This window comes from Diaphorina citri, unplaced genomic scaffold, assembly GCF_000475195.1.
Source record: "Diaphorina citri unplaced genomic scaffold, Diaci psyllid genome assembly version 1.1 scaffold628, whole genome shotgun sequence".
NCBI classification, from domain to species: Eukaryota; Metazoa; Arthropoda; class Insecta; order Hemiptera; family Psyllidae; genus Diaphorina; species Diaphorina citri.
In genome coordinates this window covers 5,472-30,515 of record NW_007378061.1, presented here as the reverse complement: position 1 = coordinate 30,515, position 25,044 = coordinate 5,472, and the positions used below count along the sequence as shown (strand labels likewise).

Here is a 25,044-nt window from a genome sequence, read left to right as displayed (position 1 = left end):
GTAATGACGTTGAGCAAACCTGTAAGACAACAAAACTAAAGGAACGTTGCCTGACCATCCGGGACCTGTGTGGCTCGCTAAATAGGGGTCAACTTAAGATCAAACGGAATTATGGTTGTAAGAAAAACTTACAAAATCTTCAAGTTTAAAGACTACTTTTACAAGAAAATGTAATTTCGATGGACTGTCAGACAAGATGAATGTTGCCAACGCAAACGTCCCTGGACGTAAAACACTCGATTGAAACGTTCGTCCTAATCGTTAAACTCCTTAGAGCATTGGAAAATCAGTTCAAATCAAATCCTTTACGAAATCAAAAAATACTTCAATTCATCTTCAGACCTCTGGACTTTGGACAGCTGGATACGTTGTGGACGCCCAGACAGAATGAGGAATTCCTCCTCCTGGGTCCACGTAAACCACCTTGTACAAATTGGACGTCGTACCATCCTTAAAGCACCACCCTGTTGTCACGCTTTTCTTGTTTTCCGCTCAGCAAAATGTCTGTAGGTATTATAAAACCAGTGGTGTGGGCTACGGAAAATTGGCAATCCAAGGACCATATTTATGAACAAAATACTGGCTCTCATGCTGCACTGCGAAGCATCAATTTCAAACACCTGATTGGCCGAAATTTGTTTCAGTCTGACTTGAGAATCTGACAAAATATTCTTTAGCTAACACCTTCGAGAAGTTCGAGCAACCTAGGACATACTCATCAGCTAGGCATAGGCACAGCTCTCGGGTGCTAGCCTCGGAAGTTGTTCCCATTTCAAACTTCAGTGCTAGAATTTTTTTGAAAATCATAGTAAGACACGTCTAAGGCCGTACATAGGTGTATCTGTGTCTTTCGGAGTGAGCTTTAGCTTTCTAACGATGTGCCTATTAGTAGTGGTACTCATATAAAACTGAAGCGGCACTAGCCTTTTGAGAATATTTCCCTCAGTCCTGTATAGGTACCTACCTACATTTATTATCTTTTTCTGTCTCCACCCTTTTTTGCAGCAAAAAAAGCAGAAGAAAGTTTTCCAACTTTAATTTCTATTATTTTCTTCTTGGTCTTTTTTTCCCTTCTGCTTTGGTAATTAACAATTTTCTTTATTTTTCCCATTTTCTTTTTCCTCTTTTATTTAATACAATGAAGGGGGTGGAGAGCCCTTCCCTTATTTTCTTTATCCTCGTCTTTTATTTTGCTTTCTCCTTGTAATTTACGCCGAGAAGTTTTGTGTTTAGATTGTGTAGCTATTGGGTTTGAATGCTCATTTCTTGGGCATGGAAAATAGATTCCAGGATTTTCAAGCATTTGGTTGTAGTAACAAAAGAAAGAAAGAATTTGATATTATTTATGTATATTTTCGTCCATTTAGGTACTTTTCATTTCATACTTGAACTACATATTATGTACCTATTTCTGCACGAACAAGAACAAACAAATACGAATGACTTTATTGAGATAAAGCTTTCTTACAAGAAATATCTTCCTCGTCAAGTTACCTACTGCATTTCTAACTATGGCCAATTTAAAGTACCTATAAATAAAATAAAAGGTGGGTTAAATAGAGTATGCACAAGTAAGTATTATAAAAATAGCAAATAAATTGAATCAATTGAGGCACTTGACTTTGAGAATATGGAAGAATATTTCTAACTATGGCCAATTTAAAGTACCTATAAATAAAATAAAAGGTGGGTTAAATAGAGTATGCACAAGTAAGTATTATAAAAATAATTGAATCAATTGAGGCACTTGACTTTGAGAATATGGAAGAAAAAATGTTAGAGATCAGAGATAGCAAAATTCATGACCTTACTTCAGTTGAGATGGAACCAAGGACAAGGGCTGGAATTTTTCACCTGAATACATTTGTAGCAAATTCAAACTATTCCTGATATCGAAAACCACCTGTTTAATCTCCTGATAACAGGTTGTTATTACATCAGGCATGTTTACATGACCTAGGGAACTGATTTGGCATTGAATATAAGTCCTATCTTGTGATAAGATCAAGAAATTAGAGGTCACAGCTGAAAAAAAAATCAATAAAATACAGACTAGGTACCTCTAATGATACTTCACAATCATTTAGTTTAGTAGCGACTATGAGGACTGGAGTGCTTGAGTATTCAATTGGTAATTAACTAGCGATATAGATTTCTCTACACCTCTATACATAATTATATTATTAGCTAATTTACCTACAAATTCTATAAAATGTAATTAAAAGATCAGTTAAAATACCATCCTACTCCTAAGCAATGAAAACAATAATTCCCTACCTAAGATTTAATAGGTATATGTAGATCCAGAGAATTACCAATCTCCGGATCAGAAGTCCAAGCCGCTAACAGTATAATTAAGAGTACATTGTTTACATGACCTAGGGAACTGATTTGGCATTGAATATAAGTCCTATCTTGTGATAAGATCAAGAAATTAGAGGTCACAGCTGAAAAGAAAATCAATAAAATACAGACTAGGTACCTCTAATGATACTTCACAATCATTTAGTTCAGTAGCGACTATGAGGACTGGAGTGCTTGAGTATTCAATCGTTAATTAACTAGCGATATAGATTTCTCTACACCTCTATGTATATATTATTAGCTAATTTACCTACAAATTCTATAAAATGTAATGAAAAGGTCAGTTAAAATACCACCCTACTCCTAGGCAATGAAAACAATAATTCCCTACGTAAGATTTAATACTGATCCAGAGAATTACCAATCTCTAGATCAGAAGTCCAAGCCGCTAACAGTATAATTAAGAGTACAATACATACTACTTACCGAAACCAGATAGAAAACTAAATGAGTTCCTATCTGGAAGGATTATCTACTACTTAATAATAAATAAGAAAGTGACGCCAGCTAAAATTACGCCAAACTTTGACAAAACAATTGAGTACACATATAAAATAACATTTACTTGATTATTCTAGTTTAAATCTAATGCATACTTATTTTAATACTGAATTATGTTTTAACTTAAATGAGGAGACGTAATTTTACCTATACAATTTATCGAAACCAGATAGAAAACTAAATGAGTTCCTATCTGGAAGGATTATCTACTACTTAATAATAAATAAGAAAGTGACGCCAGCTAAAATCACGCCATACTTTGACAAAACAATTGAGTACACATATAAAATAACATTTACTTGATTATTCTAGTTATCTAATACATATTTTAATACTGAATTATGTTTTAACTTAAATGAGGAGACGTAATTTTACCTATACAATTTATAATCAATTTTTACTCACTCAATGGTGATCTTACAATCTGGCGGAAGTTTCTCTTCTAATAATGTATAATCTTTGATGTTCAAGTTCTTCAGATGTAATAGCTTCAATTTCTGCAGTTGTGTCAAGTATGGTAAACTTTCAGCGGTCACTTCCTTGCAGTCTCCAATGTACAAATATTTCAGCGTGTGTTGCAGATAGTTTAACCTTTTGATGGCACGGTCGTCGATTGTCTTGACATTATCTAGAGTTAGTTTGTTAATGTGGTTACACCCTTCAAAGTGACGGAATCCATAGTACATAATGGACGCATTCTGGTCGGCTTTGACTTCTTCGATGTAAAACGTTCCCTCGATTTTCTTGTCCAAAGGTAGAAGATTATAATGAGAAACAAATTCAGACTGACCGATCCAGCGAATGAATGCGCCGTTCCTCATGAGCCATTCTGCGCAGGCGCGATCTGGTCCAACTTCCTTGCGTCGTTTGTCTGATACTCTGTTGAAGACATAGTTTATGAACGTTCTTTTGACCAAGAGGTGACAGGTTTTGTGTGACTGGAGCACAGTGTTGCAGAAAGCTGCTGGCAACATTGTAATTGATCAGAAGATTGGCAGCTTCAATCTAGATGAGAATAAAAGAAAATGTAAAAGAAAGAATTCTATCTAATACCTACAGCCTACATGTTATCATAACTTTTTCAATAATACCCACAGTAAAGATGTTTGGATGATTGTAGAAAAAAGTGCATGGCTGAAACAAAAACTAAATGGGCCCTACCTAAGTACACGTGCTATCAAACCCCCCTGTACATAAAACATTAGAAATTAAATCAAAATTCATTAATTAGCATAAACCTACCTAGTTTCAGTTACTAAATTAAGAAGGGGGTTAAACAAGAACTGGATTTTCTAGATGGGATGGTAGGGTAGGGTAAGATAAATAATCATGTGTGGTCAAGAGGTCAGAAAAAATGTCTTTTTTTACAATCAATAGGTAGAGGTAAATCTGCTGAAAAAAAAGAGGGGTTTTCTATTTCTTTAAAGGTTGATCAATACTTGGTAGGATACTCAGTACCTAGGTAAAGGATGTTATTTAGCTTGGTAACATTTAATATTCTTAATTTTCAAGTAGGTAGGTATAACACTAGTCTATCTTGTAATCTAGTCTAGTCTGGACAAAATATTATGTAAGTACCTACCTACATAACTTGGTACAAACTTAGTACATACCTGCCCAAAAACCCTACAAAACATTGTTGATTGAACATGTAGAATGTAGATGACCCAGGACTTGAGATTCTTGAGAAGTGTGCTGTACGATTAGCACTGACAAAGCCGGAGCATTTTATACTTTCTTTACAACTCTTTCCACACGGTTTTTTGTACCCTTGCTGGAATTTCCTAAATCTCTCCCCCCTCATCCCCCACCCCAATCCCTTGTGTGCTTGGAATTTATTATTTAATGATGCTGACAGAAGCTTTTTCTTCGGAGAGAAAATACACGAGCTATTTCTCCTGTGCGTATGTAGAAGTATCTCACTCTCAGCCCGCTGTGCTAACATCCTGTCAACAGAAAGCTCCTAAAATCCCTTATTTTATCCTACAATCAACTTCAGAAATCGGAGCATTTCTTAGTACCGAGCGGGAGTTTTGTAAGGAAGTGTTATTCGTATTGTTTTTTCAAGGAACTTTCTTTCAAACGTACCCTGTTACCAAGAGTATAACGTACACTCATAACGCTCTCATGAGAGAACGGAAAATATATTTCTTTACATAAATATAAAATTCTTTGAAGTTCTCTCCTTCGTTCTTATCAGTGTAGCGTGAGATAAGACGGAGAAGAACATGGAGAAAAGATGTGAAAAGTAATAAAAAGAAGAAAAAAGACATGGCGAAGCGACGAGGAAAGAGAAAACAAAGTAAAAATGTGCTGTTCCCTCGCTCGCTTATCTAGGTCAACTTAAGATCAAACGGAATTATGGTTGTAAGAAAAACTTACAAAATCTTCAAGTTTAAAGACTACTTTTACAAGAAAATGTAATTTCGATGGACTGTCAGACAAGATGAATGTTGCCAACGCAAACGTCCCTGGACGTAAAACACTCGATTGAAACGTTCGTCCTAAACGTTAAACTCCTTAGAGCATTGGAAAATCAGTTCAAATCAAATCCTTTACGAAATCAAAAAATACTTCAATTCATCTTCAGACCTCTGGACTTTGGACAGCTGGATACGTTGTGGACGCCCAGACAGAATGAGGAATTCCTCCTCCTGGGTCCACGTAAACCACCTTGTACAAATTGGACGTCGTACCATCCTTAAAGCACCACCCTGTTGTCACCTCGAGAAATTTTCCTAGATTGCTAATTCCGTATTCCGTGTGCAGTACAGACACTTTTATTACATTACCTACTACAATAGATAAGCGAGCGAGGGAACAGCACATTTTTACTTTGTTTTCTCTTTCCTCGTCGCTTCGCCATGTCTTTTTTCTTCTTTTTATTACTTTTCACATCTTTTCTCCATGTTCTTCTCCGTCTTATCTCACGCTACACTGATAAGAACGAAGGAGAGAACTTCAAAGAATTTTATATTTATGTAAAGAAATATATTTTCCGTTCTCTCATGAGAGCGTTATGAGTGTACGCTACTCTTGGTAACAGGGTACGTTTGAAAGAAAGTTTCTTGAAAAAACAATACGAATAACACTTCCTTACAAAACTCCCGTTCGGTACTAAGAAATGCTCCGATTTCTGAAGTTGATTGTAGGATAAAATAAGGAATTTTAGGAGCTTTCTGTTGACAGGATGTTAGCACAGCGGGCTGAGAGTGAGATACTTCTACATACGCACAGGAGAAATAGCTCGTGTCTGTCATCCTTCTCAAGACTAAAATTCACCCACATGCCTCAAATTCGCCCAAGAATCGAACCACCGTATCCTTCATTGTAAAATAAGTATTGATGGTAAACACTGTCCACTTTATCCACCATTAAAAAGCTCTAGACTAGACGACGCGAAGCGACGTCAGTTGTCTGTTCTGAGTCTAAGAAAGCTCCGTCTTTGAATCACCCTATAATTTTCTCTCCTTGTATTTTAATTTTTATTAGATTTTCTTTAGTATACAAGTTTATAGTCTATAGTCTTCTTGTATTTGAAATTTTCTTTTATAGCAGAACAGAGAGCGTATAAAGACAATGCATGGCTGTGCTGTATTTCTTATGAATATCAATGTGGAGTTTCTCCAGGCGAGAGAAAAACAAGAATAGTATGGAACACAAAGAAACATAAAAGTCCCTAGAATGGATGTAATATTTTCTACAGCCAAATCGTCTGGATCGCTATACTTATAGTGGGTATCTGAAATAAGTCTTACAACTTTTAAATTTAAACCAAAAGAGGATTAAACCAAAGAGCCCATTCATTTACTCTAGAAAAAAGACATATTAATTCAAACAAGAACGATTCATCATCTTTTTTTCACGAGAGACGAGAGGAAAAATAAAAGAGAACACCATCACGCTTTTCTTGTTTTCCGCTCAGCAAAATGTCTGTAGGTATTATAAAACCAGTGGTGTGGGCTACGGAAAATTGGCAATCCAAGGACCATATTTATGAACAAAATACTGGCTCTCATGCTGCACTGCGAAGCATCAATTTCAAACACCTGATTGGCCGAAATTTGTTTCAGTCTGACTTGAGAATCTGACAAAATATTCTTTAGCTAACACCTTCGAGAAGTTCGAGCAACCTAGGACATACTCATCAGCTAGGCATAGGCACAGCTCTCGGGTGCTAGCCTCGGAAGTTGTTCCCATTTCAAACTTCAGTGCTAGAATTTTTTTGAAAATCATAGTAAGACACGTCTAAGGCCGTACATAGGTGTATCTGTGTCTTTCGGAGTGAGCTTTAGCTTTCTAACGATGTGCCTATTAGTAGTGGTACTCATATAAAACTGAAGCGGCACTAGCCTTTTGAGAATATTTCCCTCAGTCCTGTATAGGTACCTACCTACATTTATTATCTTTTTCTGTCTCCACCCTTTTTTGCAGCAAGACAGACGACACCGAAGCGAATACAATAGTCCGTCCACTATACCTTTTATTATTAGTAATAATAAAGGAAGGACGGACTAAAAAGCAGAAGAAAGTTTTCCAACTTTAATTTCTATTATTTTCTTCTTGGTCTTTTTTTCCCTTCTGCTTTGGTAATTAACAATTTTCTTTATTTTTCCCATTTTCTTTTTCCTCTTTTATTTAATACAATGAAGGGGGAGGAGAGCCCTTCCCTTATTTTCTTTATCCTCGTCTTTTATTTTGCTTTCTCCTTGTAATTTACGCCGAGAAGTTTTGTGTTAGATTGTGTAGCTATTGGGTTTGAATGCGCATTTCTTGGGCATGGAAAATAGATTCCAGGATTTTCAAGCATTTGGGTGTAGTAACAAAATAAAGAAAGAATTTGATATTATTTATGTATGTTTTCGTCCATTATTTAGGTACTTTTCATTTCATACTTGAACTACATAATATTATGTACCTATTTCTGCACCAGGCAAACATAGTTGTGCCAAATGTCTGTCCTCAGTCATGTGCTTGGGATTTTCTGGAGTCCATTATCGTAAAATTGGTGTCGCCTTTGCCACTTAACTATGGAACAAGAGATATATTGATAAAGTGATAAAGTTTCTATTATTTGGTTGAGTCTAAGAGAAAACGCAACGGGTGGTTTTGGAAGTTTGGAACCAATGCAAAAATATTATTTATAAAGACTTTTAAAATAAGGAAGAATATGGCAAAGAAATGCCAGCAGATTTATGACACTGAATGGGTACTTTGTTCACTACTGGACAGGAATGTTATTGTACGGTGTACGCCATCGTCAGTTACTTTAAGACAAGACCAGTAGCTCGATTGTCAACTTGCCTTGTGTGGGTGTCCTTTCAGATTTAAAATAGAGGACTGGTGACAACCCCAAGTAACAAAAAAATGGGATTCTATCCGGGTAGATTGGGTAGAACCCAGATAGAATCCGCGTAAAAAATGGGATAGGATCGATCCTGTACCCGGATTCTATCCCGATTCTACCCTGGTAAAAACCGTGTAAATGTCCCCCGCCAACCCACACTTAGAATCCAGATTCTACCCACTAGAAACTGGATACAAAATATTGAACATGTAGAATGTAGATGACCCAGGACTTGAGATTCTTGAGAAGTGTGCTGTACGATTAGCACTGACAAAGCCGGAGCATTTTGTACTTTCTTTACAACTCTTTCCACACGGTTTTTTGTACCCTTGCTGGAATTTCCTAAATCTCTCCCCCCTCATCCTCCACCCCAATCCCTTGTGTGCTTGGAATTTATTATTTAATGATGCTGACAGAAGCTTTTTCTTCGGAGAGAAAAAAGAGCCCAGGCTTCTTTTCTCGGCGTAGGTATTTTATTTAGACTTTGCAAAGAGGTTGGCCCCCTTTTTTTCTCGCTCCTTTCGTTTTTTCATTGGAGAGAATATTTTATTTGCCCTCGAAGTCATTTGTCTTTTCCTTTGGTAACTTCGGCCCCATTAATTCGATTTTTTTTTATCCTTTTTATAAGGTTTTGTCTTCTCTCTCGCTCTCTCTCTCTCTTCCAAGATCTCAATATTGCCACCTGAATCATGTTTTTGCTATCTGGATCTTGTATTCCTCTTGTCTTAAAAGTCATTCATTAGATTCAATTCGAGATTCATAATATCTTCCTACGAGAAAAAAGCCAAGTAAGTAAAACCAACCTTCCTGGATTACCCTGAATCGAGAATATCAAAATTTAAAGACAAGAGAATTCCATTTAAATGATTGGCCACCAAACCATAAGATAGGCAATAAAACAACAATCTATCATCCCCTCTTCTCCGATTAAAATTTCTTTGTGTTTTTTCAAACAGCAGTTCTATAAATCCATTCGGAAAAATCCAATAAACGTAATGAACTTTCCCTAACAATAAAACAGAATAAAACTCCATTTCCACTCTTAGAATAACAAATTATAAAAAAAAAGAAACACCCCAAACATTTTCTAACTTTTTAAAGTTAATGTTTCTTTGCCCATTTTAAACCATTCTATATTGACATTTTTGTGGGATCTTTTTTTGACCATTTTCCTTGCCATTTCCTCCTCTCGGATATTATTTTCCCCTCCCACCCTGGTCCTTCTTTCTCAAAACTGAAAATGAAAATAGCACAGTAAAAAATAAGAGGGTTTTTATGGAAGGGATTTTAGAAAAACAAAAATAAATGGAGATGAAGAAAGAAATGAAAGAAGAGGATGGGGAGAGCATGAGAAAAGCTCGATTTGGAAAAGCACAAAACGTCCTCCTTTTAAACTTGTCTCTATCCTCTGGTAAAGCTACAGAGATACAGAGACTTATAAACTATTAACTGAACCATTTTTGCGAACATTACCTATGATGATTAGTACAATAATAACTAACTGGATATGTTATTAATTTCTAGATTCTATACATAGATAGGTTGGTAGTAAGGCGATGTATGAAATGAACATGTTTTTCCAACTTTTCCCTCGGATCTATGTAGATTGTAGGTGTACCAATGTAATAGGTATGTAATAGAGATGTATGTTTGTAGTATGTTCATTTAGTCTACCCTTAAGTAAGCTCGATAATGAAATCCCAAAGCACTTACATAAACCTGCAGCTATGTTAGAAAGGTCCTAATCTCATCCTACATAGAGGAAGTAAAATAAAGTATTAAAAAGAGAGAAAGAGAAAAGTTAAAAGTCAGAACAGAGAGTGAGAGAACGAGCAAAAAGTACGAGAAAGAAAATAAAGCTTTTATTATTAAAAAGAAAGAAAAGCGTGAGAAAGAAGTGAGAGGGGGGAAGCAAAAGCAATTAAAATCCGAAGCATTTGATTGGTTAAAAAAGGAAAAACTCTTCGCTCTTATGTTATTAAGAGTTTGAAATATGGCCATTAAGAAGTCTTATCGCTCTCGTACACTCATAATTATAGCTAATTAATCTTCATTTACTTTTCTCAAGCTAGGAGCCCACAGTGTTCCATGGGTTTGGTGTTCAAATACCTTCACAATCCAGGTATCCTTTCCTTAGTTTCAATGCTGTGCAAACACCATGCTCCAACAAGAAACACCTCTTCACTTTGTGATTCATGTGAGGTAGAGATTTTTTTTTTTCTTTCAAAGTTCAAATTTCATGTAGAAAATTTCCCTAGAAATAGGTAGGTTTTGGGATCTTTTTTGCTGGACTCATGAAGGTATTTATCTATTTCTTCAACGTGATCGCCTTACCAAAGTCATTCCAAGATACGGTTGCCTGAAATTCCGGAGACTACAGTTTTATAGCTATCAACTTGGGGAAAACTTCTCATTTTTATTATTGTCTCGAATAACGTTCTCGAAATGGAAAAATACCTTCACAATCCAGGTATCCTTTCCTTAGTTTCAATGCTGTGCAAACACCATGCTCCAACAAGAAACACCTCTTCACTTTGTGATCCATGTGAGGTAGGGATTTTTTTTTTCTTTCAAAGTTCAAATTTCAATGTGGAAAATTTCCCTAGAAATAGGTAGGTTTTGGGATCTTTTTTGCTGGACTCATGCAGGTCTGTATTTATCTATTTCTTCAACGTGATCGCCTTACCAAAGTCATTCCAAGATACGGTTGTCTGAAATTCCGGAGACTACAGTTTTATAGCTATCAACTTGGGGAAAACTTCTCATTTTTATTATTGTCTCGAATAACGTTCTCGAAATGGAAAGCACGCATTAGAATTCTGACGGCGTTCTGCGAGCATTAATGTTTTTATTACTCTGTATAATTATAATCTTACATTTTATTTCATTTTTGTTTTCAAATGTTTTTAAACTAAACGAAAAACGAGGGGTTTATTCCAGGTCAACTTATGGACAGAATATTTTTGTAGACTGGTTTGGTGGTTGGTCTTGGATGTAAGGCCAAACTCATGGAAAAATTGTCACATCCACCAATAACACAGTATTATAGGGAGTCCCTACCACAATATCAGGGACCTACCTAAAACTTCGAAAAATCAGGTACAAAAAACAACAACAACAACCAAATGAAATTGGTGATAAGAGAGAGAGAGTGAGAGAGAGAAATAATAAATCTTCACTAATTCAATCCTAATAAATTTTTCCTTAAAAATGCTCGTACGCAAAGGCCTCTCTTCTCCACCCAAACTTTTTCATTACATCCAGGCCTAATATCAAAAGATTTTCCAAGCCCTTTTCTTTTCTCTCATTTATAAAATTTCATGTAATCTCATTAAAGATACAAGTGCCTGCCTTTTCTATTTGCAGAAGAAAAGAAACAAAAAGTCTCCCCCTCATCTTTTTGATGCTAATGAGTGAAATCTTTTATGTAAATAAATAAAGTTTTATGTTATAAATCCTCATAAAAAAAAATCTAAAGCATTAGGTGCCTGTACATTAATATACGCAGGTATTTCGGATCTCTACTTACTTACGAGAATTTGGTTTCCGATTCTTATCCTCTTGAACAACATTAGTAAAATCTGTAAATTGAGATGACAATATACTTAGGCCGGCTACATACTTCAGCTTTTTCCTGAGACATCAGGCATAAGGCTGTCGGGCAAAAACTGAACCAACTCACATCAGAAAGTGCTCCCAGTTTGAAAACTACGAGTACCTACCTATAATGTAAAACGGTGTACTTTTTCTGTCATCCGACACGCTCAGTTTTGTAACAGGCAAAACCTGACGTAAGTGGCCAGCCTTAGGGACTAGATAGGTATTTACCTACTGGTAGCCATTTTGAATAATTTTTTAAGGTTCTTATTCTTACTATTATTGTATTCTACAATTAAATAAAACCTAGACAAAATACAAAAGCAGGAAATACATAGCAGGGAATTATTGTACATAGCATACTAATGGATTTATGTTGAGCTAGCACAAGATGGCAACTATTGCCAGTAAGTACATAGATAGGTAAACATATATCCATGTAATAAATATTGCATGTTTGTAAAAAATAAGACTCTCCTATTGGTTGACAGAAAACTTGATGCCAGGTACTCTAAAAATACAACTTCCGTTCAAACAACACTAATGTAAACAATACCATTCTAGGAAGTAGGATTATAGTTATGGAATAAAACAAGTATGACTATTATGTATTGTTATTTGATTATTGCAAGTAGATACTAAAATGTAAAATGGCGTTTACACGCCTCTTCGGAGAATGCTCTTCTTCCTTTCTATTACCCATCGTAGGTACCTACATATGGGTTTCTAATATTACCTATGTAGTCTTTAGCTATTACAGTAAACACATAAGTCAGTACTAACTACTTACAACTTATTGACGATGGTCAGTTTTTAGTGCCAAAATACCTTTTGAGGTCCCTCCAGGGATATAGCGAAAAAACTAAAGGGAAATTCTTGAAAACCAAAAGATGAGCTACTTAACTGAACGGAGGGATAGTTTTAATAGTGTCTCGGGTAGACCAGACTGACCCCTGTACAAAAAGTGCCAAAATACCTTTTGAGGTCCCTCCAGGGATATAGCGAAAAAACTAAAGGGAAATTCTTGAAAACCAAAAGATGAGCTACTTAAGTGAACGGAGGGATAGTTTTAATAGTGTCTCGGGTAGACCAGACTGACCCCTGTACAAAGCCGCAGACACAAAAGTAAAGTGAGAATATTCCCTTAACTTTTTCCCTTTTCTCATGAAGATACTGGTGATCAGGAAGAAAGGTGAGAGATTTCAAGTTTTCGGCAAAGATATAGAGGTAATACCTAGTTTATGAAATGTGAATTGCCTAGAAAAGTGTTAATATCAAAATAAAATTACCTAAATAACGATGTACCTAATGTGGATTGAATATTGCTCTAGTGGAATCAGACCAATCTATACTACATACTGATATTAGATTCTGACGTGACTTTGTATGTGTATACTACGCTACAGTATATACCTACTATGATAAATTTTATGACAAGACTTGAACTATAACCACCAACCTCCATACCCAAAGTCCATTATCCTAACCCCTACACCACTGAGGTTAACTTACAGCAATTAGAAATAAGCATTTCAGAGGCGATCCTTGGAATAAAGTGAGAATATTCCCTTAACTTTTTCCCTTTTCTCATGAAGATACTGGTGATCAGGAAGAAAGGTGAGAGATTTCAAGTTTTCGGAAAAGATATAGATAGAGGTAATACCTATAGTTTGTGAAATGTGAATTACCTAGGAAGTTGTTAATATCAAATGTGATCTAAATAACGATGTACCTAAGTAGATTAAATATTGGAATCAGAACAATCCATAACTACATACTGATAGATTCTGACGTGACTTTGTATGTGTATACTACGCTACAGTATATACTATGATAAATTTTATGACAGGACTTGAACTATAACCACCAACCTCCATACCCGAAGTCCACTATCCTAACCCCTACACCACTGAGGTTAACTTACAGCAATTAGAAATAGGCATTTCAGAGGCGATCCTTGGAAAAAAAAACTCCTGAAATTTCATGAAACGAAATTAAAATGGCGTATGAAAGCCTTCGCTTATATTTTTGCTAAAAATCTTCCCCCTTGTTCCTCATTCATGTTTTCCTTAAGTTGTCCCAAAATTCCACCTCCGCCCCTGACTACCTTTTGTGGAACACAAGGTACCTTTTTGTGAAAAAAGAAAATGTGAAATTAAAAAGAGGAAAACCTCCCCAGAAGGGGTTTTTGCTCGAGAATGTAGAAAGAAAGAAGGAAGGAAAAAATAGATGATGCTGAAGCTCGGAGAAAATGAGCAGGAGGTGAAAAAAAGAAAGGTTTAATGTCATACAGTGTGACTCCGAGTTGGGATTTGATATAAACGCAATTTCATATCTAGGTAGCTAGGTACCTACCTACTCGTGAAATTCTGAAATGGGAAGCATAATAGGTAATAATCATATTTTGATATGAAATACTGAAATGAGTAACACATATTTCTGATGTGTACGAAGGGAAGGACTTGACGTTTGAAAGTAGAGAGTGAGTAGGCGCTCCTGCAACTGTAGCTCTTAAAGTTCTCTTGACTTCTTCATAATTTTATTAGGTACCTACCTATGTAGAAATTAGGTACCTACCTACATCATTATAATTAATTATTGGACCTAATACACCTAATACACTCGTATGTCATGGCCAAAGTTTTCAGAAATTTCGTATATCTTCGAAAGGAACGGTCAGTTTTAAGTTAAAAAAAGTAATAAGTGTCTCTTACTTATTATAGAGGACTGCCTTTCCGTCACCCTGTATATTCTGTATACCGGAGGAATTTTCCCCTCCTCTCCCCACCACCCTGTATGTCAAAGGAGCTTAGAATTATTTCTTCAGAGAGGTAGGTAGGTACATACAAAGATTCCTTTATGTCTCCTTCTACAATTACGCCTATATCTTCTGGAACATTGATTTTTCCAAGAAATATATGTACCACCAACATCTTCTTGTTAAATTCTCAAAAGCTGAATTTGGTTTAACAGAGAAAATACCTCCTGTAAAAGACAAAAAAGGAAAGCTCCCGAAAAATTCGATCAATACTTAGTGCTTAGTGGGTACATTCGAGTATATTTGAACAGGTGAAATTTGATGTTACCCATTCCAAGAAATATTAACGTCACTTCTGGCGTAATGGAAAGGAAAGCAAAAAATAATGAGAAAACCTGTCAAAAGATCATTAAAGGAGCATTTCAAAAATATGAAGGAACAAAACAACGGGAGAAGAATTTCACTGTTTCAAGTATTTTGAAAGAAAACGCTACCGATGTCACTTGTTTATGACTCTTGAGATTTGAAAAGAAAGAAAAATAATTAAGAGAGACATTAAAATTGGCGGCGGAGGAGAAGAAACAGCGGAAACGTGAATGAGAAATGAAATTTCATGTAATCTCATTAAAGATACAAGTGCCTGCCTTTTCTATTTGCAGAAGAAAAGAAACAAAAAGTCTCCCCCTCATCTTTTTGATGCTAATGAGTGAAATCTTTTATGTAAATAAATAAAGTTTTATGTTATAAATTCTCATAAAAAAATCTAAAGCATTAGGTGCCTGTACAATATACGCAGGTATTTCGCTAAGTGCCTGATGTTCTTTGGTCTGAATTCAAAGGAGCTTAGAATTATTTCTTCAGAGAGGTAGGTAGGTACATACAAAGATTCCTTTATGTCTCCTTCTACAATTACGCCTATATTTTCTGGAACATTGATTTTTCCAAAAAATATATGTACCTACCTCTCCTTGTTAAATTCTCAAAAGCTGAATTTGGTTTAACAGAGAGAATACCACCTGTAAAAGACAGAAGAGGAAAGCTCCCGAAAAATTCGATCAATACTTTGTAGGTATACATTCGAGTATATTTGAACAGGCGAAATTTGATGTTAACCATTCCAAGAAATACGTATATTAACGTCACTTCTGGCATCAACTCGGTGAAGCAACATTTTTAACACGAGAATAATACATGACAACAGAAAACTGAAGAGAACATCATAGACGCAGTGGTGAAATGTTAGGAATCCTCATTTCCTGATAGTCCATAGATCGGACGCAATTTTCACCCCTATCCATAGATCGGACGCAAATTTCATCTACATCAACAGATTGGACGCAATTTTTACACCAATGTCCCCCAATTTTAATAGTAGAACCTAGTTGCTATGTGATGACGTTGAGCAAACCTGTAAGACAACAAAACTAAAGGAACGTTGCCTGACCATCCGGGACCTGTGTTACCCTGTATGAAAATTCCTCGCCAGGTCATCAATATGATAAGGAGGTAAGTAAAAAACTCACAAGGGGAGGGGAAAGCTCAAGAGAGAACATAGAGAGTAGGGGGGAGAGAGAGGGGGAGCTTATTCTTTACAAAGCACAAGGCTTAGGCTGGCACAAAATCATTATTCTTATGTAGGAGAGGGGGAGGGGGAACATAAGTGAGTGGAACGGGAGAGAGAGAGAGAGAGAAAAAAAGAGAAAAACGTCGTGAGAAAAACCAATATGGCTGCTCGCTTTTCCTTAGTTTTTCTTTTCTTTCTTGTTTTATTTTTCCATGCAACTCCGCCCTTATTTTTTCCTCTGCGAGAAAAATGAGAAAGTTTAGGATTTGAAAAAGAGTTTAGAAATAAGAACTTTTTTCCCCTTGAAAAGAAATAAAATAATGGAGTGGGGCTTTTTAGGCTTATATTATGAATATCAGATAAGCTTCCAAGGTACTTTTAACTTTTTTATGAAATTATATTATGTTTAAGCTCTGTCTGCTTGGAAAAGTGGAACTCATATTCACTCTAGGATAGGTACTTATTTAGAGAAAGCCTTGGTCCCTTTAGATATTAGATTTTTGAGGAGAAATATAAGTAAAATAATATGTACTTCTATCTAAGTTATAAGAAAAACATTGCGTCTGGTCATACATAGGGCTGATTTCCCTGATGGCAGTTGAGAGTTGGATCAAAGAATCTTGGCTGATCTGATTACCTATCTACTCCAAAATCAGGATTGCACATGTTCACCTTTTTGCAAGGTGTTGTGAAACATGAATCCACAAAGTACATTACATAAAACAAATTTATGGCAATATGTAACTGAAAATCCAAGAGGGAAGTAACATTTTTCAAGATCTAAAAGTGACAGAACCTAGAATAACTCTCAGCCCATTTTTCTATACTGGAAATAAATGAAAAAGAGCAACATTTTAATAAACAATTCGTCTTTTTCCAAGAACAAACAATTTCCGATTTCCTATTAAGACTAACGAATAAAATACGAGAAAGACAAGTGTCTTATGACAATTAGAAACTAGGGAGTTTTGGCATCTCCACCATGCCAAAAGAAGTAGGTATGGTGTTAAATCATTTAAGATGGATAGCACGTTGAGAGATTTGGCATCTCCACTATATTAAACAAGGTTCGCATTTTGAGAGTTTTGACATCTCCACTATTAAGCCATTAGGAAACGTATATAAAAGCATGAACTTGTAACATAGGCATATTGCATCGTTAAAAAATTTCCAATCCAGGAAGATTCAGGAATGAAAAGGCATCAGCAAAGACATAATCTGAGTCAAAAGAACTTATGATTTTTAATATGACACAAGACAACCTGTCAGAACACATTCTATTGTACGGGGGAGCCTGACAATTATTGCCAACAGGAGAAACATGGAGGAAAATTTATGAAGACATAAAATTCTAACATGTGTAAGAACGAAGGAGAGAACTTCAAAGAATTTTATATTTATGTAAAGAAATATATTTTCCGTTCTCTCATGAGAGCGTTATGAGTGTACGCTACTCTTGGTAACAGGGTACGTTTGAAAGAAAGTTTCTTGAAAAAACAATACGAATAACACTTCCTTACAAAACTCCCGTTCGGTACTAAGAAATGCTCCGATTTCTGAAGTTGATTGTAGGATAAAATAAGGAATTTTAGGAGCTTTCTGTTGACAGGATGTTAGCACAGCGGGCTGAGAGTGAGATACTTCTACATACGCACAGGAGAAATAGCTCGTGTCTGTCATCCTTCTCAAGACTAAAATTCACCCACATGCCTCAAATTCGCCCAAGAATCGAACCACCGTATCCTTCATTGTAAAATAAGTATTGATGGTAAACACTGTCCACTTTATCCACCATTAAAAAGCTCTAGACTAGACGACGCGAAGCGACGTCAGTTGTCTGTTCTGAGTCTAAGAAAGCTCCGTCTTTGAATCACCCTATAATTTTCTCTCCTTGTATTTTAATTTTTATTAGATTTTCTTTAGTATACAAGTTTATAGTCTATAGTCTTCTTGTATTTGAAATTTTCTTTTATAGCAGAACAGAGAGCGTATAAAGACAATGCATGGCTGTGCTGTATTTCTTATGAATATCAATGTGAAGTTTCTCCAGGCGAGAGAAAAACAAGAATAGTGTGGAACACAAAGAAACATAAAAGTCCCTAGAATGGATGTAATATTTTCTACAGCCGAATCGTCTGGATCGCTATACTTATTGTGGGTTATCTGAAATAAGTCTTACAACTTATAATTAATTACGCAAAAGTAGGAAGGTGACACTACCTTTAAACCAAAAGAGGATTAAACCAAATAGCCCATTCATTTACTCTAGAAAAAAAGACATATTAATTCAAACAAGAACAAACAAATACGAATGACTTTATTGAGATAAAGCTTTCTTACAAGAAATATCTTCCTCGTCAAGTTACCTACTGCATTTCTAACTATGGCCAATTTAAAGTACCTATAAATAAAATAAAAGGTGGGTTAAATAGAGTATGCACAAGTAAGTATTATAAAAATAGCAAATAAATTGAATCAATTGAGGCACTTGACTTTGAGAATATGGAAGAATAAATGTTAGAGATCAGAGATAGCAAAATTCATGACCTTACTTCAGTTGAGATGGAACCAAGGACAAGGGCTGGAATTTTTCACCTGAATACATTTGTAGCAAATTCAAACTATTCCTGATATCGAAAACCACCTGTTTAATCTCCTGATAACAGGTTGTTATTACATCAGGCATGTTTACATGACCTAGGGAACTGATTTGGCATTGAATATAAGTCCTATCTTGTGATAAGATCAAGAAATTAGAGGTCACAGCTGAAAAGAAAATCAATAAAATACAGACTAGGTACCTCTAATGATACTTCACAATCATTTAGTTCAGTAGCGACTATGAGGACTGGAGTGCTTGAGTATTCAATCGTTAATTAACTAGCGATATAGATTTCTCTACACCTCTATGTATATATTATTAGCTAATTTACCTACAAATTCTATAAAATGTAATGAAAAGGTCAGTTAAAATACCACCCTACTCCTAGGCAATGAAAACAATAATTCCCTACGTAAGATTTAATACTGATCCAGAGAATTACCAATCTCTAGATCAGAAGTCCAAGCCGCTAACAGTATAATTAAGAGTACAATACATACTACTTACCGAAACCAGATAGAAAACTAAATGAGTTCCTATCTGGAAGGATTATCTACTACTTAATAATAAATAAGAAAGTGACGCCAGCTAAAATTACGCCAAACTTTGACAAAACAATTGAGTACACATATAAAATAACATTTACTTGATTATTCTAGTTATCTAATACATATTTTAATACTGAATTATGTTTTAACTTAAATGAGGAGACGTAATTTTACCTATACAATTTATTAATCAATTTTTACTCACTCAATGGTGATCTTACAATCTGGCGGAAGTTTCTCTTCTAATAATGTATAATCTTTGATGTTCAAGTTCTTCAGATGTAATAGCTTCAATTTCTGCAGTTGTGTCAAGTATGGTAAACTTTCAGCGGTCACTTCCTTGCAGTCTCCAATGTACAAATATTTCAGCGTGTGTTGCAGATAGTTTAACCTTTTGATGGCACGGTCGTCGATTGTCTTGACATTATCTAGAGTTAGTTTGTTAATGTGGTTACACCCTTCAAAGTGACGGAATCCATAGTACATAATGGACGCATTCTGGTCGGCTTTGACTTCTTCGATGTAAAACGTTCCCTCGATTTTCTTGTCCAAAGGTAGAAGATTATAATGAGAAACAAATTCAGACTGACCGATCCAGCGAATGAATGCGCCGTTCCTCATGAGCCATTCTGCGCAGGCGCGATCTGGTCCAACTTCCTTGCGTCGTTTGTCTGATACTCTGTTGAAGACATAGTTTATGAACGTTCTTTTGACCAAGAGGTGACAGGTTTTGTGTGACTGGAGCACAGTGTTGCAGAAAGCTGCTGGCAACATTGTAATTGATCAGAAGATTGGCAGCTTCAATCTAGATGAGAATAAAAGAAAATGTAAAAGAAAGAATTCTATCTAATACCTACAGCCTACATGTTATCATAACTTTTTCAATAATACCCACAGTAAAGATGTTTGGATGATTGTAGAAAAAAGTGCATGGCTGAAACAAAAACTAAATGGGCCCTACCTAAGTACACGTGCTATCAAACCCCCCTGTACATAAAACATTAGAAATTAAATCAAAATTCATTAATTAGCATAAACCTACCTAGTTTCAGTTACCAAATTGAGAAGGGGGTTAAACAAGAACTGGATTTTCTAGATGGGATGGTAGGGTAAGATAAATAATCATGTGTGGTCAAGAGGTCAGAAAAAATGTCTTTTTTTTACAATCAATAGGTAGAGGTAAATCTACTGAAAAAAAGAGGGGTATTCTTTTTCTTTAAAGGTTGATCAATACTTGGTAGGATACTCAGTGAAGGATGTTATTTAGCTTGGTAACATTTAATATTCTTAATTTTCAAGTAGGTAGGTATAACACTAGTCTGTCTTGTAATCTAGTCTAGTCTGGTCATAACATTATGTAAGTACCTACCTACCTACATAACTTGGTACAAACTTAGTACATACCTGCCCAAAAACCCTACAAAACTGTGTTGGTAAGTACATACCTACCTGCAAAGGACATAACATTTTCTACAAAATGAACCTACATAAAATTAGAAATTAATTAATAATTAGGTAATAAAGTCCAGTTCTGCTTGAATAGCTAGGTACCTAGTTCTTATACCTACTCACCCCAAAACGCCTAGATACCCACCTATATTTTTAAACATCTAGAAACATCATCTGTGTAAACATCTAGAATCCAGGGATCCTGAATATTTCCAAAACTTCAGAATTCTTTGACAATTTACAAAATAGATTAATCCTGTGAGCGATATTATAACAATAAACTTACCTCGATGATATAAATCCATGTAGACTGAAAAACGAACAATAAACTGAGGAAACAATTCATCTTCAGACCTCTGGACTTTGGACAGCTGGATACGTTGTGGACGCCCAGACAGAATGAGGAATTCCTCCTCCTGGGTCCACATAAACCACCTTGTACAAATTGGAGGTCGTACCATCCTTAAAGCACCACCCTGTTGTCTTAGCATCCTAACCCATATACAGGTTGTATCATTCTTGGTCAGAATAGAAAATCCAGAGCTCGCATACCTACCTATGTACCTATCCGACCTAACTAAGTACTAAATCTTAGATTTTCACCTGAAGAAGAGAGAGACATTTGAAATTCACCGCTGTGAACATAGCAACGAGATGTTGTGTGAACATTTTCTTTCCTACTACGGGTGAATTTTTACCTCCGAATGAGAATTTTTACCTAGGTACTCGGGATTAAAATTTTCCCGCAGGCTGCTTGCATCGAATTTTGTTCGATTGTACGAGATTTTGTACCATGGTAAAAATTTAAGAGGTTTTATTTTCATGACTAGGTTCAGAGTGGTAAGTATGACATATGTAGGTAGTAGGTACCAAGGTAGGTATGTCTTACATATATATATGAAAAGGAAAAAAAATACCTAACGTACCGAAAGAGTTTCAGTAAAAAGCAAGGTACGTAGATACTTATGCCTAGATAGAAATTTATTGACTTTATTTTCTTACCATTAGTCTTTTAGAATTCTCGAGTCACGTTACATTTGGCAAGAATATCGCCTTCAAGATGAAGGAAACTGTTGATGATAAATTACCCGCTTTGCTGTAGGAGGAAAACTACCAGATTTTCTTGAAGGCACACATAGCTAATTGGAAATTTTCTCAATGTGCCTTTTACTCTTTAATCGTAAATAGGTACCCACCTACATTAAATTATTAGATATTATCTAAATACCAAAATTAGGTACTTCCTACTATCTCTAGGTAAATATGGATAACATAGGTAGGTACTTGTTCAGGTATCTACGTAGCTACTCTAATCTGAATGTGATTAAGATTAAATTGTGCTCTCTGTGCTGCCCAAAATCAACAGCCTCGGATCTAGGTAGCATTGTTGAAGAATGCTCCCTAGTTCCTAGGTTCCTACCGATATCCCAGGAAAAGGACAAGCATGATAGGATCTTATTGGTAGGTACTACCTACCTGTTTGCTAGTTAACTTAGAGCTAAAAAAAGGAAGGGCTGGGAATTGAATTTTCCAGCTCAGCAAATGAAAACTCGAAAAAAATCCTCCCAACCTCGCTTCTTGTTCCAAATATTTTCATTAAACTTTTCCATTTTCCCATTTTATATGAAAAACTTTGTACACAGAGAGAAAAAAAAGGAAAGAAAAAGAGAGATACTTAATTTTAATAAGAAAACAGAGAGAGATGGAGAGAAAATATAAAATGTATAAATAAGTAAAGAAAATTACTTCTTTTTCCATGTACCTTTTTCAGTAGCGGCTCCTGAAATGAGCAGTGGGGGATTTTAACGATCTCATTTAGGTTGTAAGTTTCTAGCCATGGTATAAGGAAAAGGAAGAAGACGACCCTTTTTGTAAGCCGTATCAATTTGGATGTCACCTTGTTTTTTTTCACAAGGATTTCCGAAATTTCCTCAATATAAATTTTTGTTAGCTGATGGCAATGGCAATGATGACTGAATGATATCTCAGAAAAGACGCAGCGTTTCTTAGGTCTCACGTGAGGTGACGTGACGTGATTGTAGTGTGTTTCTTACCTTAACTTCAGTGATTCCTCCGGAACTGGTGCCACCGCTACGCTGGCTGGCTGTTCTACTGTTCTTTCCTCAGTGGTGCAGTTGTTAACGCGTTGGGCTTTGGATCTGGAGGTTGGTGGTTCGAATCCAAGTAAAGTCAAGTCATAAAATTTATCTAGGTGTAATAATCGGAGAACGATATTTGTGACGAGCATTTTAAATATGCTTAACATAATTAAAAATTCCTTTTATTGTTCTTCCCTTGGCTTTTTTCTTTTCTACTGTTTTTTCCTTTTCTAGTTCTCCCTATCTAGGTACGGGTCTGGGCAAGTAAAAAAATATTACATATACCCACCTACGAGTCTGCACGGGTTAGTATAAGGAATATTACACATATCCTTTTTATTTCTCCTGGAGTCCCTGGGAGCCTGAGCAGCTTATTATAATACTGGGAAGAAATGTAAATATTGAACAAGGAGAGAGAGAGAGAGAGAGAGAGAGAGAGAGAGAGAGAGAGAGGGAGAGGCAGAGTCGGGGAGAAAAAGAAAAGGAACAACAAGGAAAAATGAGTTAAAAAGAGAAAAGTATAAAATAAGAACTAAAGGAAAAAAAGCTTCAGGCTTGAGAGCAGAGAAGGAGGAGGGGAGTATAAGGAGAAAGAGGTGGGAGAAGAAATGAAAGAAGAGGATGGGGAGAGCATGAGAAAAGCTCGATTTGGAAAAGCACAAAACGTCCTCCTTTTAAACTTGTCTCTATCCTCTGGTAAAGCTACAGAGATACAGAGACTTATAAACTATTAACTGAACCATTTTTGCGAACATTACCTATGATGATTAGTACAATAATAACTAACTGGATATGTTATTAATTTCTAGATTCTATACATAGATAGGTTGGTAGTAAGGCGATGTATGAAATGAACATGTTTTTCCAACTTTTCCCTCGGATCTATGTAGATTGTAGGTGTACCAATGTAATAGGTATGTAATAGAGATGTATGTTTGTAGTATGTTCATTTAGTCTACCCTTAAGTAAGCTCGATAATGAAATCCCAAAGCACTTACATAAACCTGCAGCTATGTTAGAAAGGTCCTAATCTCATCCTACATAGAGGAAGTAAAATAAAGTATTAAAAAGAGAGAAAGAGAAAAGTTAAAAGTCAGAACAGAGAGTGAGAGAACGAGCAAAAAGTAAGAGAAAGAAAATAAAGCTTTTATTATTAAAAAGAAAGAAAAGCGTGAGAAAGAAGTGAGAATAGTTGTGCCAAATGTCTGTCCTCAGTCATGTGCTTGGGATTTTCTGGAGTCCATTATCGTAAAATTGGTGTCGCCTTTGCCACTTATGGAACAAGAGATATACTGATAAGGTGATGAAGTTTCTATTATTTGATTGAGTCCAAGAGAAAACGCAACGGGTGGTTTTGGAAGTTTGGAACCAATGCAAAAATATTATTAAAATTATTAAGACTTTTAAAATAAGGAAGAATATGGCAAAGAAATGCCAGCAGATTTATAACATTGAAGGGGTATTTTGTTCACAACTGGACAGGAATGTTATTGTACGGTGTACGCCATCGCCAGTTACTTTAAGACAAGACCAGTAGCTCGATTGTCTACTGGCCCTGTGTGGGTGTCCTTTCAGATTTAAAATAAAGGACTGGTGACAACCCAAGTAACAAAAATAGGATTCTATCCGGGTAGATTGAGTAGAACCCAGATAGAATCCGCGTAAAAAATAGGATAGGATCGATCCTGTACCCGGATTCTATCCCGATTCTACCCTGATAAAAACCGTGTAAATGTCCCCCGCCAACCCACACTTAGAATCCAGATCCTACCCACTAGAAACTGAATACAAAATATTGAACATGTAGAATGTAGATGACCCAGGACTTGAGATTCTTGAGAAGTGTGCTGTACGATTAGCACTGACAAAGCCGGAGCATTTTATACTTTCTTTACAACTCTTTCCACACGGTTTTTTGTACCCTTGCTGGAATTTCCTAAATCTCTCCCCCCTCATCCCCCACCCCAATCCCTTGTGTGCTTGGAATTTATTATTTAATGATGCTGACAGAAGCTTTTTCTTCGGAGAGAAAATAGAGCCCAGGCTTCTTTTCTCGGCGTAGGTATTTTATTTAGACTTTGCAAAGAGGTTGGCCCCCTTTTTTTCTCGCTCCTTTCTTTTTTTCATTGGAGAGAATATTTTATTTGCCCTCGAAGTCATTTGTCTTTTCCTTTGGTAACTTCGGCCCCATTAATTCGATTTAAAAAAAAAAAAA

At 35.8% G+C, this 25,044-nt stretch overlaps 2 protein-coding genes across 5 annotated transcripts in view; both read right to left on the bottom strand.

Annotated features, from left to right (window-relative positions):
* Positions 1-1,739: 1,739 nt before the first annotated feature.
* The window catches only part of LOC103510652 (ATP synthase subunit s, mitochondrial-like), a 28,294-nt gene continuing 4,989 nt past the window's right edge, over positions 1,740-25,044 (bottom strand). Inside the window, exons 1-4 of one of the 4 annotated variants that reach the window (XR_001809541.2) lie at positions 21,017-21,076; positions 19,456-20,086; positions 2,379-3,012; positions 1,740-1,956 (exon numbers count right to left, since the gene is read on the bottom strand). Coding sequence is in view for 1 of the 4 variants with exons in the window: in XM_008475335.3 (XP_008473557.1) it covers positions 19,483-20,055 (573 nt within the window). In the remaining 3 variants the exon portion in view is untranslated. Of the gene's footprint in view, positions 1,957-2,378; positions 3,013-18,417; positions 20,087-20,730; positions 20,756-21,016; positions 21,077-25,044 lie in introns of those variants that run through there. The other 3 variants (XR_003391907.1, XR_003391906.1, XM_008475335.3) reach the window with 3 other exon arrangements.
* Positions 3,058-3,910, bottom strand: LOC103510654 (ATP synthase subunit s, mitochondrial-like). Its single transcript, XM_008475339.2, has one exon. The coding sequence runs from the start codon at positions 3,837-3,839 to the stop codon at positions 3,267-3,269; it is 573 nt and encodes a 190-aa protein (XP_008473561.1). The 5' UTR covers positions 3,840-3,910; the 3' UTR covers positions 3,058-3,266.